Source organism: Aristolochia californica, unplaced genomic scaffold (genome assembly GCF_029961685.1).
Source record: "Aristolochia californica isolate CCGP_79_NKW_82.1479 unplaced genomic scaffold, dmAriCali1.0.hap1 SCAF_16, whole genome shotgun sequence".
NCBI lineage: Eukaryota > Viridiplantae > Streptophyta > Magnoliopsida > Piperales > Aristolochiaceae > Aristolochia > Aristolochia californica.
Window position 1 is genome coordinate 12,919,467 of NW_027181837.1, and position 14,456 is coordinate 12,933,922.

Below are 14,456 nucleotides of genomic sequence, written 5' to 3' on the forward strand. Positions count from 1 at the left end.
AATAGAAATAAATATTTGAAACAGTAAAGGTCAGATTGCAAAAGACGTTCTAGTTGCAACAGAAAGGTTCAACTTCCGAGGTATGTTATGCTATCAAGAAAGAGACTTTTTATGAATAATTATATATCAAAAGAAATATATGTAAGTCTATTTTATTACCAATTCAACCAATTCGTGGTATGATTTTTTTATAATTAGATATTGATCTTGGAAGAGTCAATGGTCATTCTAGAAAAAAAGGAGACATAGTACTTAGTTCGGCCAAATGACAGAGACCGAAATCTATCAGATTATTTATATTCTGATAATTATATTTTATGAAGAGAAATTATACTTGGATTAAATTTATTTAAGTATAGTTTCAGAATGAGAAAAAATTCATATCAATCTGATCTATATTTAATGATATATTCGCATTGGAAGAATCAAAGGTCATGTTGGTATTCTGTTGTATAGAAAAATCCGAATTTATGCCCATTGTTTTGCATCACTAGTTGAGTGGATATATCAGGAAAATATCTCACTTCTCCCTGGTTTGAGGACTTATTGCTACATCTATGATATTTGGTTCAAGCTGGGATCACGGCCATTACTTACAAGCTTGAGGGGGAGAAGTAAAAGAGGTAGGAGAAAGAGGTATTTTATTCTATATATTATGGATAAGTTTATGTGACCAAAATATTCAAGAAAGGGGGTGCACAAAAGAAGTAGTTTTTGCATCTAAGAAAAAATATTTATATCGAATTATGATTATTTCATAGGTCCTTCTACAAGGTTTATTATTTTGGTTCGTGTTATATGAGTTGGAAAATGGTCGCGTTATATTCAGTTGTAGCTATTATGTCTTTTTAGGGACATTATTATTGAAGAAGAGGTGGCCTCATACCATTATTTATTAATACCCCGTCAAAAATATAAAAAATGTCGATGGTTGGGATTCCATGACGGAGGAACTTAATACCTCGTAAAAAATATCAAATGTCAACGGTTGGGATTCCATGATGGAGGAACTTAATACCCTGTAAAAAATATAAAAATTGTCAACAGTTTGGATTTCATGACAGAGGAACTTAATACCTCGTCAAAAATATCAAATGTCAACGGTTGGGACACCATGACGGAGGAACTTATTATTATATATATGTTATACCCCCCATGAAATGGCCAGCTGAGCCTCATGGAAGAGAGCACCAGCGTGAGGGAGAGTATTGGAAGATTGTTGGACTACCATTTTATACAAAAAGATTTTATACATCATTTTCAGCAAGCTGGGAGTTTTTGATGTTCTCTCACCCCCAACTTGAAGGGGAGTGTTGGAAGATGTCAAGAAAAACGTTGACTCCCTGCTGCCTCTACCAGCTGCACCGAAACACCTCCCTGTTGCCTCCACCAGCAGCACCGAAACGCCTCCCTGCTGCCTCTACCAGTAGCACTGGAACACCTCCTGTTGCCTCCACCAGCAGCACCGAAACGCCTCCCTGCTGCCTCTACCAGTAGCACCGGAACACCTCCCTATTGCCTCCATCAGCACCACCGGGACGCCTCCTTGTTGCCTCTACCAGCAGCACCAAAACGCCTCCCAGCTACCTCTACCAGCAGCACTGGGATGCCTCCCTGCCGCCTCTACTAGCAGCACCGAGACGCCTTCCTATTATGATGATAGCATTGAGACCCGAGCCAGTCTCTTCCGATGATAGCATCGAAACCCGAGCCAGTCTCTTTCGGCGATAGCATTGAGACCCGAGCCAATCTCTTCCGGCGACAGAGCTGAGACCCGAGCCAGTCTCTTCCGACGACAGCGCCGAGACCTCGCGACGGTGAGATAGCTCCTCTGTATTTGAGTCCCGAGCTTTCTCCCACTTGCCGTACACACCGATGCAAAGATCCAAAGTCCCGATTCTCCACGACTCTCTCTTCTCCGGCAATAGCGTCGACGTCACTCAAGCCTTCTTAAGCCTTCTCGCTTTCGAGTCCCTCAATCTCCTCTGTTTTTCTCCTGGAGCCGAGAGTCCCGAGCTTACCCTTTCTCTAACTCAGTCCCAAAGAGAGAAATTATCAACCAAAATGAAAAGCCCTTCATTTCGTTGATTGAGTGCAACATACACAATAGAGAAAATAGGAATGATCCTCCGGGTCCCTTGGGCCCACCACTCTGACGGTGCCCATCTACTCGAGTGTTGTGGACCAAACTCCACCACTCAACAATTCTCCCACTTGGAGCATTGTACACCAACTGCATCGCCCTCTTCCTCAAATATGATATCCTCCACCTCTGCAACTCACTGCCTCTGTCTTCATGCTAGAAGCCCAACTGAAGTTGCGCACAACTTCAGTTTCTCAAGGGTTACACCCTTTGTGGCCAGCTCCCACTAGCTAGAATTTTCATGTTGCAAGGTTTCTCCATAACTCTGCGGTTCTCCACCATCTACGAACTGCAGCTACAGGAGTAGACGACTCTGGATCTGACTGTGGAATAATAGGAGTGGGAGCACTAGGCCTACTCTCCCCGTCATTCGCATCTCTGCACTACACGGTGTCCTTGTACACAATCTTCTCATATCTCTCCAGCCATCATTTTCCCTCAGCTCTGATACCAGTTGTTAGGAAAAACGTCGACTCCCTGCTGCCTCTACCAGCAGCACCGAAACGCCTCCCTGCTGCCTCCACCAGCAGCACCGAAACGCTTCCCTGCTGCCTCCACTAGCAGCATCGGAATGCCTCCTAGTTGCCTCTACCAGCAGCACTGGGACGTCTCCCTACTGCCTCTACCAGCAGCACTGGGATGTCTTCCTGATCCAGTGACAACGTCGAGACCCAAGCCAGTCTCTTCCGGTGACAGCGCCGAAACCCAAGCCAGTCTCTTCCGGTGACAGCGTCGAAACCCGAGCCAGTCTCTTTCGGCAACAGCGTTGAGACCCGAGCCAGTCTCTTCCGGCGACAGCGCTGAGACCTCGCGACGGTGAGAAAGATCCTTTGTGTCCGAGTCCCGAGCTTTCTCCCATTTGCCGCACACACCGACGCAGAGATCTGAAGTCCCGAGCCTCCACAACTCTCTCTTCTCCTACAACAGCGTCAGCGTCGCTCGAGCCTTCTCGAACCTTCTCGCTTCCAAGTCCCTCAAGCTCCTCTGTTTTTCTCCCGATGCCAAGAGTCCCGAGCTTACCCTTTCTGTAACTTAATCCCGAAGAGAGAATTATCAACCGAAATGAAAAGCCCTTCATTTCGTTGATTGAGTGCAACATACGCAACAGAGAAAATAGGAATGGTCCTCTGGGTCTCTTGGGCCCACCTCTCTGACGATGCCCATCTACTCGAGTGTTGTGGACCAGACTCCACCACTCAACAGGAAGATAGGGCCCCCAAGTCCACATGACCAAGGAAGGCCCACATATCTAAGAGTATTACAAGATGGGTCACACAACCAAAGAAGACCCACAAGATGGGCCCAAGCCCATAAGAAGTAGGACCCACCATGATTACCACGAGTTGGCATCCTTATCACATAAGTTGGAAAATCAAGAAGGACTCACAAAGGCATCTTTATCTTATGACCACGTCCTAGAAGAGTTCTAGTTTGAGTTATGTTTGTCTTTTATCTATATTGAGTTATTTAATTATGCTAGTACTTATCTTTAAGTGTTAGAGTTTGGGTGTAATTGAGACAAAAGTAGTTTTATTGTAATTGGACTCTACTACCTTCCTGTATTATAAATAGAGGTTCACGTACCTTGAGTATAATAAGTTAATGAAGTCAATGAAGTATTTTTCTTTTTCATAAATTCAACAAAGAGATATTATTTTAAGTTGTGGAGCCTAATTAACGCCTTACGTTGAATCGATACGCGGGTCAACCTTCACTGTTTGGTTGACCTAGGGGTTGGAAGGGGGATGGAGTGCCCGCCAGATTCACTATATATTGACTGCTATTTTATTAAGGGTAGTTTGGGAATTTCACACTTGTAATCCGGTTTTCCTAATTTTCTCTTTATATTTGGGGGCGCCGCTGTTAGGGTTTCATCACTCGAAGTATTATCATTGGAGCATCATCAGTTGCGGCCGAGAGAGGTTAAAGAAAAACCACTTGTAAGTATGTGCGATTTCTTTTATAAACTTTTTCATCTTCATAGTAGATTACTGCAATGGCCGAAGAGAGGACGAATCTGTATAAATCTTGCTTGCTCTCGTGCTTGATTTTTCTTTCTTTCGCGTTTATTATTATTGTTTTCGTTAGTTTGGAATTAGGGCGTTTAATTCCTAACATATTCCTCCCTTACATTGGATTACTCGAGAAGGAGGAGATTGTTTACTCCTTTATTGCTAAAAAGTCTTCTACTCAAATTTGGAGGAAGAGGAACTCTCTGTAAACAATTTCAGAATCACCTCATATATCAAGAAGATGACCATCTCCATATATTCCTTAGAATTCAATGATGTCCTAGGGATAATTTTTATGGGAATGACAAGGTATGTGAAAGAAAATTGGCCACCAGAGTGAACTTCCCTAAAATATACAGGATGTGATTTAGTTGGTATTTGGGAAAAACAGTGAGAAGTTCATATGAAGTGAAAATCAAAGACCTCAACATGGACCAGAGGGTTATTATGGAAATTGTCACTCATGTTCTCAATATGAGGAAAGGGACTTTTTTCAAACTGGCCAAAGCTGAAATCATCTGGATGTGGCCCATCACATAAAAGTATTGTCTCAATTTTGGATACTTCATGGTGTTAAAAAGACACTCTCGTGTGTAGGAGTCGTATAGCTAGTAATAAGGAAAACTTCCATAGAAATAGCATAGAATTATAATTAAGCAAGTTGGTGTATGTCCTTTTATGTCTTTTTTCTTTTGAAGCATGTAGCCCTAAGAGTTTTGTAGACATTATAAACAACTTCCCACAATTATAAATACAGCCTCAAGGCGTAGAGTAGAGCATTCAAACTCCTTCCTTTTAGCTCTAATGCATCCATACACCTCTCTCCATTTTCCTCTTCTTTCTCTCCCTTGGTTTCTTCTCTTGTCTCTTCCTATAGCTAAGAGTTTGTCACTTCTTTCCTTCCCTTGAGATCTCTTATGTTTATGTGTTAGCCCTAGAAATCAACATGGTATCAGAGTGGGAAAAGATCTGACATGGAGAAAGAGAAGAAGATTGAGAAGAAAGGGAGGAAGAAGAACAAGAAGAAAGAAAACATAGGAGTTTCTCGTTTTCCCTTCTAGTCTTCTTTTCCAATTCCTGATTTTTACTGGATTCTTCACTCTTAACATGAGTTTCATATAGCTATTGGAAAGATATTTGAGTCTCATTTCCAATAATCAGATTTTTATAGAAAGAGATCAATATCTGAAGCAAAAAAGGTCAAGCGGCAAAAACGTTTCAAGTAACAGTAGAAAGCCTCAACTTTCTAAAAACTTTCACTTTTTTAGTTGCTAATGTCGGTTAAGTTTTATATTTGTTTTCAAAATCTAATTAATATTTTACGAACTTGAGTATCTTTCCTTTAGTAAAAGTTTTATTTCTTTGATGTCTCACCACATTAGTTTCCTAAGGATGTCTTTCCCTATATGAGTTTAGTTTGTTTTTTTACGAAGTCTAAAAGTTCTGAATTAGAAAATTGTCTTTATTATAAATTTCAAATAATAGTGTCCTAAATCTCTCTTGTTCTAGGATTTATCTCCTCAATATTTTGTTTCCAAATTGGTAAGTTGTCTTGAAAAATAATTGTCTTACATGAGAAATCTATTTTTAGAGAGTTTATAATATTATATTCCATCTCAAAACTTTCTCATTGGAATTTTTTTTAAGTTTCCTCAATCATCATCTTCGGAAGAATTATTTTTTCTCCCTCTCGGGTCATATTAGGTAACATTTTTTAAGTTATTTCAGTACTGTTATAATCTCCCTCATTTCTTCCCTTTTTCTTTTTCTTTTTTATCTTTCTTCTTTGGCACTCATTTCCCTCTTTTACCCGTCCTATCTGATGTAAAAAATGAAACGTGACAAACAGACTTTCCTGATTGTCTAATAAACAAGATTCTAACGAGGATTAGGATTAGATCTATAATGTTTTCAAACTTCTATCCGATAAAATTTTCAGTCTTAGTGTAGATCATATCGAATCAGAACGCTAAGATCTGAGATCCTTCAACTGAAGATACTGTTAGACGGATTTTCAGTCTTAGTGTAGATCATATCGAATCAGAACGCCAAGATCTGAGATCCTTTGACTGAAGATATTGTTAGATGCTCTAGTTGACAAGCATCGATTAATACTTCGGTTGATCCCTGAAAACCGCCCTCTGTTTACCAAATAACTTTGTGTAAACACCATGATTTTCTGTGCATCATTACGTCAAATTTCTGGGCTTACCCCTTCCAACCGAGAACAGTGAAAAGATTTAACTCAGATTTGTCGATATAACTAATGGCATTAGCAAATACCGTTTCAAATCATAAGTCAAATAGCAAAATATTAGAGAGACATTCCATTTCTTTTCAGTAACAGCCAGGCAGAAAAGAAAAAGTTAGTATGGGCGATATCTACGTCCCCGCCCATTATCACTGTTTTGTCTGCTTCCACTTGATCCATTGCCACCCTTCGATGGGGGTGGGGGTCCACCCACCGGAGCTCCTGGTTGTTGCCTGCATGAAAATAGTTGTTTCAATTTCTAAAATGCAAAATACTAGCAAATGAAGAAACAGCTACTTATTTTATTTATTTTTCTTTTCTTTTTTTTGTGCTAGAGGAAATTCTGCAGAACTCACAGGACATATCCAAGTCGTCCATCAGGCAAAAGCATAGGCACCATGGCCATGCCTGCAGGAGTAGGTCCACGGCCATAAATCATAGGCTGCAAGGAGTTCCAGTAAGAAAATTTAATGAACCATCAAAAGATCAATAAAACAAAAAATGGATTAAAGAAACCCACAAAATTCACTGCCTCAGCATGTGCAACATAGTAAGCACCTTGCAAAGCAGTATATCTCACCTGTGCAAAGCCTGCAGCACCATAACCAGCACCAAATGCACCATACGGTGGCAAACCATAACCAACACGAGGAGGATAATTTGGAATAAGGGCCGCCTTTTGTGTATTTGGTCCAGACTCAGGTTTCTGATCATTGGCCTGTGGTTTTGCAAGGGAACAATACAGAACTTGACCTGTGAATGACATAATCGGATGTCAAGTATATGCAAGTAACTTGAATCCGAGACAAAATTGATTCTTCACAAAAAGGCACTGACCCTCTAGTTCATATTTCTCTGCATTTTTAAGTGCCTTCATGGCACTTGACCTCTCTGCATAATGAACAAAACCAAATCTACTCTTCTCCTGCCCAGCTTTTGCAGGTGGGAGCACAATCTTCGTGATTTCACCATGCCGTTCAAATAAGGGCATCAACTGATCCTGAGTCACATTTTTTGGCAAGTTCTTTACATAAACTGCCTTCACCTGAAACAAGCAACCAGCCTCTGAGAGATCAGAAAGTGTCAACCACAAAAAGGTCAAAAAATAGAAGGAGACAGCCACAGATGCAATGCTCCAGGCATATGGTTTATCCACAATTACCAAGCATAAATAAAAGCACGAAACAGTCACAGCAAGCTCAGTGAAAAAATACAAAAATATAAAATTAAGAGAATGGAAGAAATGAAAGATTAATATTAAAAGAACAACTACGAAAATCATTTAGAAACTTATACAAACAGAAAGATATGGAAGAAAAACATTCACATACAAACCAAATGTACTGAAACAAATTTTTATTTATTCCTCTCCACCATATAATTATCAAAAGCTACCATAATTAGTTATATATCATAAACAAATACTTCAAAATTTTCAATTTTAACATTTTATTTTAAAAAATATAGAAACAACCTTATTTTAAGTTCAAAACCTTCAAATGATACTAAATATAGGATTAATATGAGTTTCAGACACATTTCTCACACACTTCTTATAGTTCAGAAATGTTTTGCAGAAGATCAACAAACATTGTTTCAGTTCCCAAACCAGATTTCCTATCCAGAAAAAGTTTCTGCTAAACCAGTAACAACAGATATATGTAAAGACTTCTCAGGATCCAACTCTTTTGATATATATATATATATATATATATATATATATATATATATATATCCCAAACAATTAAGTATATGAAACCAAATAAGCCCTACAAGTTAAAATAAGAGAAGCTACCTGCGATGCAGGAGAAGAATCAGCAGATTTGGGATCAGCCCAACTCACAGTTGGAGCATTATTATCAAGCTTGAATTTTGGATTTGACATCTTTTGCCTTGAATACTCAGCACAAGCATGGTTATAATACTCAATGAAAGCAAACCCACGGTTGCGGATAGAATTTTGTGGATCCTGCAGTAAAGTAGAAAGCAATTTAGATATATATGCAAAGACTTGAACAAAAACAAGGATGAAGAGGAGAACCAACCATGTGCCTATGGCCCTATACAATTTGACCATAACCAAGAAACTTCAGTTCTGTTCATACCTTTAGCAGTTCCACAGTAGTAACTCCAGGGCCAACCTTTTTAACAACCTTGCGCAAATCTGCCTCTGCCCAACTTCTTGGAACATTACCGATAAATAGACGGTGCTTTGCTTGAGATGTGGAACATTTAATTTTTCTTCCCTGAATGGTATTATAACCAATTAAAATTTCCAACATTAAATTAACAGAAATTTGCCATTTTGAACTTGTCATGTACATGACAGTATTTACAAAACATCACGAGACAATGGAAATAACCTTAAATTCAATATTATTGAGATCCTCAATAGCCTTTGAAGCCAACTCCTTCGTTTGAAAGGTCACAAAAGCATATCCTTTGTTCTCTGAAGAATCCTTGCCTTTCATTATCCTAACCTGTTAGAACCAAACAAGAAACTAAACATTCCACAAATTGGACAGAATCATGTCACAAAAGTAACCAATATTTTACCTCTGTAACTTCTCCAATAGACTCACAGAAGACCTTGAGGTCCTCTTCTGTGACATCATGAGGAATGCCTCCCAAATAAACTTGAGAACCATGTGGTGGAAGAGCAAGAAGCTCTGCATGCTTTTGATGCTCAGCTGCATCAATAGCCTCGGTAGATTCCACCTCAACATCACTACCATCTGATTTTGCTTCACCATCACCTCCATTTGTAATTGCAGCCACTTCCTCTTCCACAACGTCCTCCTCCACTTCTTCTACTTCTTCCTCTTCTTGCACATCTTCTTCTTCATCCTCCTCTACTTCTTCTTCTATTTCTTCATATTCAACTTCTTCATCCAAGTTCTCATCCAGGTCAACCTGCTCTTCAGATTCAATTGGCTTTTCAGGTTCAACTGGCTTTGAATTTGATGACGAAATTGCTTTTGCCCTCGGCATCTTATGCATCTAATAGAAGCTTGCAAGGCAACTGTGAAAGAAGCACAGTACCCAGAAGCATTTGCAAGAGGGAGAATACAAACATCGGAAGGAGGAAAAACAACGAAAGGACAAAAGGAGTTGAAGAGTGAGAATCTTGACAGAATCCACGCCATGAGATATGGCTCCAAGGAGTTTCAAACTGAAAGATTTTGCTCTAAAGGGATTATAATAAGCAGTAGTAACAATAGAGCAGACAACAGAAAGAATCTGAATGAATGATAATCAAGAGAATAATGCTCAATAGGACCAAAAAATGAAGATATTCTCCAATTTAGACACCAAGGTGCTGGCCATAAAATAGTCGCCAGTGTTTTAAGTATTTAGTTATATAAAGTTCTGGCACAATATGACGCAGAAAAGGACTAACAAACAAAAAAAAAAGAAAAAAAAAAGAAAAGAAAAAAAGTATCAACATAAGCAATATGAAATGGGAGAAGAAAAATAGAAACGTATATCTACACTATTCAGCTGAACTAAGAATGAAGAACAATCGAACCTCAGAAAATGAGAGAGAATTGTTTATGATCATCATACGAGAAAGATGTCCGATTATATGTTGAAAATAAAGAGCTAAACAAATTCCTAAACATAAACATAATGAAGATCATCTTAAACAAAACAATAGCACAACTCATGCAGGAAACCGGCATCCCTGATTCCAATCAATATAAGAACTCATATCATATGTTACAAACACCAAAACATTATGTTGTCCATTACTACAACAAATCCAGCATTTCTATAAATCTTGGACAATGAAGAGCATCCTTATAATTTTTTTAAGCACCTAGCCAATACTACCCAAAAGACCGGCCTGGTAGGTAGCGGAAAGCCAAGTACTTAACCCCAGGATTATAACAATACTCCCGCCGTTATGAGCCGACGTCCACGGCGGCTCACTCTAGTGGCCCACTCTAGCGGCTCACTCTAGCGACACTGGCCCGACTCACTTTTTGGGACTACCAGTAATTTTAATCTGGCCTCTAGGTCGCCCCCTCTATGTCGCCCCTTCTAGGTCGCCCCCTCCGGGATTCGAACCCGCAACGTAGTACCTGCTCTGATACCAAATGTTAAGCACCTAGCCAATACTACCCAAAAGTCCGGCCTGGTAGGTAGCGGAAAGCCAAATACTTAACCCCAGGATCATAACAAATTTCTTGTGGGGTTTTAGACAAGAAAGCTAGTAGGGAACTCTATCCTAGTGCAGTAACAAGAGCAGAGCTAATGACTCCCTTATGGATTGTATCTCCAAAATGGGATTCTTCACATCTTTCCAAAATTTAAAAAAAAAAAAAAAAGGAAATTTACAGAACATTTTCTATTACTAATATAAACTCTGTGAATCTTGGGTTTCTGACATACTTTCATGATGACAGAACAGAAGTCTAGCAGGTTTTACGCCATATAAATAATGTTGGCAACTGATTTTGGCTACTTATTTTTAGACTTTCTGCCTTTGTTAATAAAATTTTGATCCTTTTCAAAAATAAGTTGTGGTAATGAGTTTGTGTGCAATTCTTGGTTTAACAAAAACTAGACAGCTTAGATGTTGTTTCTCCTTCCTAAATCCAATTATTGGAGGAATGCCATGTAACATGCATCAGTAGGTGTTTAGAAGGGTTGACACTCAAAAAACAAAGAAATTTGAATTGTGTACAAAACAAGGCGTAGATCAATGATCATAGCACATCTCCACCCAGTATCTAAATACGAGGCAGAAGAAAAATATTCAAAGTTTTTCTTTGAAAAAGATTATGTGTTGAAGCAAAATCCAAAACAAAAGCACTCTACCAAGGGTGCCAAATCGGAACAAGTTGGAATTTGTCTCTCATGTCTAAAAACTAGAGTTATAATCTAGAAGTACTATTTAAAGAAATAATAGTAGTTATATTTGCTCCTACCTAAGGAAAGAAGTGATTAGAACTGTACATGCTAGGGCAGGGCAGTCTTGTCCTGGCTTTTGCACATCTGAATCATACACTACAACTAAAAAGCTCAAGACCTGAACCCAAGACTTCAAGTAAACGTTGGTAGTACTGACACCACACACCAAGCCTTCGTAAGGCTTGAACCCAAGACTCCACACTGGACTCTACACCAAGCCTTTGAAAGACTTGAATCCAAGATTTCAACCCAAGCCCCATTTGGCCATTGAGCCGAACCTCCAGCCCACCTAAAAAACATACCTCAAATAACATTTAATTTGCACAAAAGCAAAAGCATGATCAATAATAGAAAGAAAGCTGAGATTACAACTTTTTTTAAATAGGATTTTAATTACGATAATTGTCTCTGAACTAGCACAAAAATGGTAACTGAGCTCTCATTACATTCATCATCAAAAGGGGGGGGGGGGGGGGGGGGGGAACCCGCTACCGGTTATCATGCATGAGAAAGCTATTAGAGATTAACTTTCAGACAATCTAATTCCGAGCAGCAGCTCACTCGTTAAATTCAAATTATCTGTTTATGTTGTTTGACTTAGACTTGGAATTGTAAGGCAAGGTAGAAGTTACAGTTAGTGATAACTTCAGGTGTTGTTATATAGCAGTACATTCTCAGACCGAATCACTCACTGGTAACCACACGAAAAATCACCAATTGCTCACATGAGCTTACTAGTGATAGGAATTTAGACGAGCTACTAAGACTTTTAGCTCATTAGACGAATGTAGCTTTCCGTCAGATAAATACCGAAGTTCAATATTTTTAACCACATCCAACGTACGTAGAAAGGGAGTTCAGAAAAAAATCCTATTGAACAGGTAACATAGAACAGGCAGAAGAAGGAAGAAAGAAAGAAAAAAAAGTACCTAGTTGATTTCCAGCACGAACTCCTTGCCAGTCGAAACACAAAACAAAATGAGCAAAAACAGAAACCTTAGGTATTTCTCTCAACTTCGGCCTCCTGCATCTAAACCAAGATGAAGCCCTCACAATCAGAACCTACCCTTTCAAAACAGAAAGATAAGCATCCTAGGGTTTTTTTTTTTCCCTTTCCGCCGCTTGTTTCGTTTATGATGACGCCAGGCTCAGGACAACCACGTTTATGAGAAACCAGGCATTCGGCCCGGGTCTAGTCACGCGAAATGTTTCGGGTCTAGCGAGCCGTAAATCGGTTTGAATTAAGGTTAGATACCCATACTGTCTCGCTGTTAGATAAAACAAGAAAAGTAGGCCGATACCCATACTGTCCCGCTGTTAGATAAAGCAAGAAAAGTAGGCCATGTGTACTCTATAAGAAGTGAGAGTTAAAGAGTGTTTTCACTCGTGAAAATAACCCAAAACCTATTAGTATATATTATAAGAGGTGAGTGAAAAACCTAGTAGTGTATACTATAAGTGGTGAGTGACAAGTGAATTAATTACCAGGCCCGGGTCTAGTCACGCAAAATGTTTTGGGTCCAGGTATAGCGAGTCGTCAAATCGGTTTGAATTAATGTTGAGACTCATACTGTCAAGTTGCTAATCAAGCAAGAAAATTACGCCCTGTTAGTGTATTCTGAAAATGAAAATGTTAGTACTTTTATTAGTGAAAATAACTCAAAACCTTTTAGCATGCAAAATAAGTGGCAAGTGAAAGTGACTTAACCAGGGTAATTCACTTTCACTCATTCTTAAGAAAAACAAGTGAAGAGAAATCACTCTATTAACGACTTCAAGTGTTGAAGGGCGTTATGTGGTTGAAGATCATCTTGTCCTTCAAGTTGACTAACCCCCCTATTGGAAATTTGATCTTCATCTTCATCTTCATCTTCATCTTCATCTTATGCATCTACATGATCTTCATCTTCGAAATAGGTGTTAGTGTGAACAAGTTCATCTTCGAAATCTTCGAAATAGGGTGTTAGTGTGGACAAGTTCATCTTCATCTTCATCTTCGAAATTTAAAACCATTGATTTTATTAATTATAAAAATAAGTTAATTAAACCAAGTGTTTGAGTTAACAATATTTTAATTACCACTATTAAATTACTAATAAAATAGAGTAAATAAAAAATAAATATGATTAATGAATAAAAAAGTATTATATTAATAACATAAGATAGATTTTTTACATGGTATTAATTAATAATATACTTTGAAAAAATTAAAAGTAATTAATTAATCAAATGCATACTTTAATTATATTTTATTTACCAGAGACTTAAATATGAAGTTTAATATAGTAATAAAATTGAACAAAAATAATAAATAAATACATATACAACTTTATTAATAACCTAAAAAAAAGATTATTCTAATAACGAGTTTGTGCCTTTAATATTAAAATCATCAAGTTACAAGTTTATTACATATAAACGACGCGTGTTCAAAAGTAATAAGATACAACCATCATTTATAGTTCCACATGGAATTCGATATGGCATCTCAAAATTGTGCGACTCTTGTGGATTCTAATGCACTCTGCCTCCGAAAGCATGTTACTTGGCTACTTCTACATAAAATTAGGTATAACCTATATATATAATATATGTATAAGATTGGGCATAACCTTTTCTTAAAATTGAGCATAATCTATATATATAATACTTGTATAAAATTCGGCATGACCTCTACTTAAAATTGGGCATAATCAATATACATAATACCTGCATAAATACTCCATAAAATTGTCTATACATTCCATAAACACTCCATGGAATTGTTTATATACACTCCATAAAATAGTCTAAACACTCCATACACTGCATAACACTATAAATAAACTCCATACAATAATCAAACACAACAAAATTAAATGAAATATCACTATCAATTTACAATCGCCCAAATAAAAACTATAAATCCATTATAAATTTACAAACTATAATTGTTTCTCTTCATGCTAGTTGTTCCTCGCCCATTTCCCCTTATGAACTGATCTCCAAATCTTCCCCTTGATTGATCTTTCTCTCGTAGAGGAGGCAACTCCTTCAATACAGCAATTGTTACATCATCCGCATTGCCCTGGCATGCAAGTAAGAACATCTAGAATAAATCCGTGATTATGGTAAAAAAAAAGGGCCAATTCTT

The 14,456-nt window shown here is 38.1% G+C and overlaps 1 protein-coding gene across 1 annotated transcript; it reads right to left on the reverse strand.

The window, feature by feature from the left end:
- Positions 1-6,330: 6,330 nt before the first annotated feature.
- LOC137953028 (heterogeneous nuclear ribonucleoprotein Q-like) lies at positions 6,331-12,426 on the reverse strand. Its single transcript, XM_068800211.1, has 9 exons — positions 12,253-12,426; positions 8,963-9,428; positions 8,770-8,886; positions 8,512-8,652; positions 8,202-8,375; positions 7,244-7,451; positions 6,987-7,159; positions 6,763-6,848; positions 6,331-6,639 (listed from the first exon to the last, which is right to left on the reverse strand). The coding sequence occupies exons 2-9, from the start codon at positions 9,404-9,406 to the stop codon at positions 6,522-6,524; spliced, it is 1,461 nt and encodes a 486-aa protein (XP_068656312.1). The 5' UTR covers positions 9,407-9,428; positions 12,253-12,426; the 3' UTR covers positions 6,331-6,521.
- Positions 12,427-14,456: the final 2,030 nt, after the last annotated feature.

Bases quoted from the DNA above. Each gene is read 5' to 3' on its own strand.
- LOC137953028 (XM_068800211.1), bottom strand. From the start codon at position 9,406: ATGCATAAGATGCCGAGGGCAAAAGCAATTTCGTCATCAAATTCAAAG. The intron at 8,653-8,769 runs GTTATTTCCATT...AATACCATTCAG, and splicing joins TCAATAATATTGAATTTAAG to GGAAGAAAAATTAAATGTTC. The intron at 7,452-8,201 runs GTAGCTTCTCTT...TGCTTGTTTCAG, and splicing joins ATTCTTCTCCTGCATCGCAG to GTGAAGGCAGTTTATGTAAA.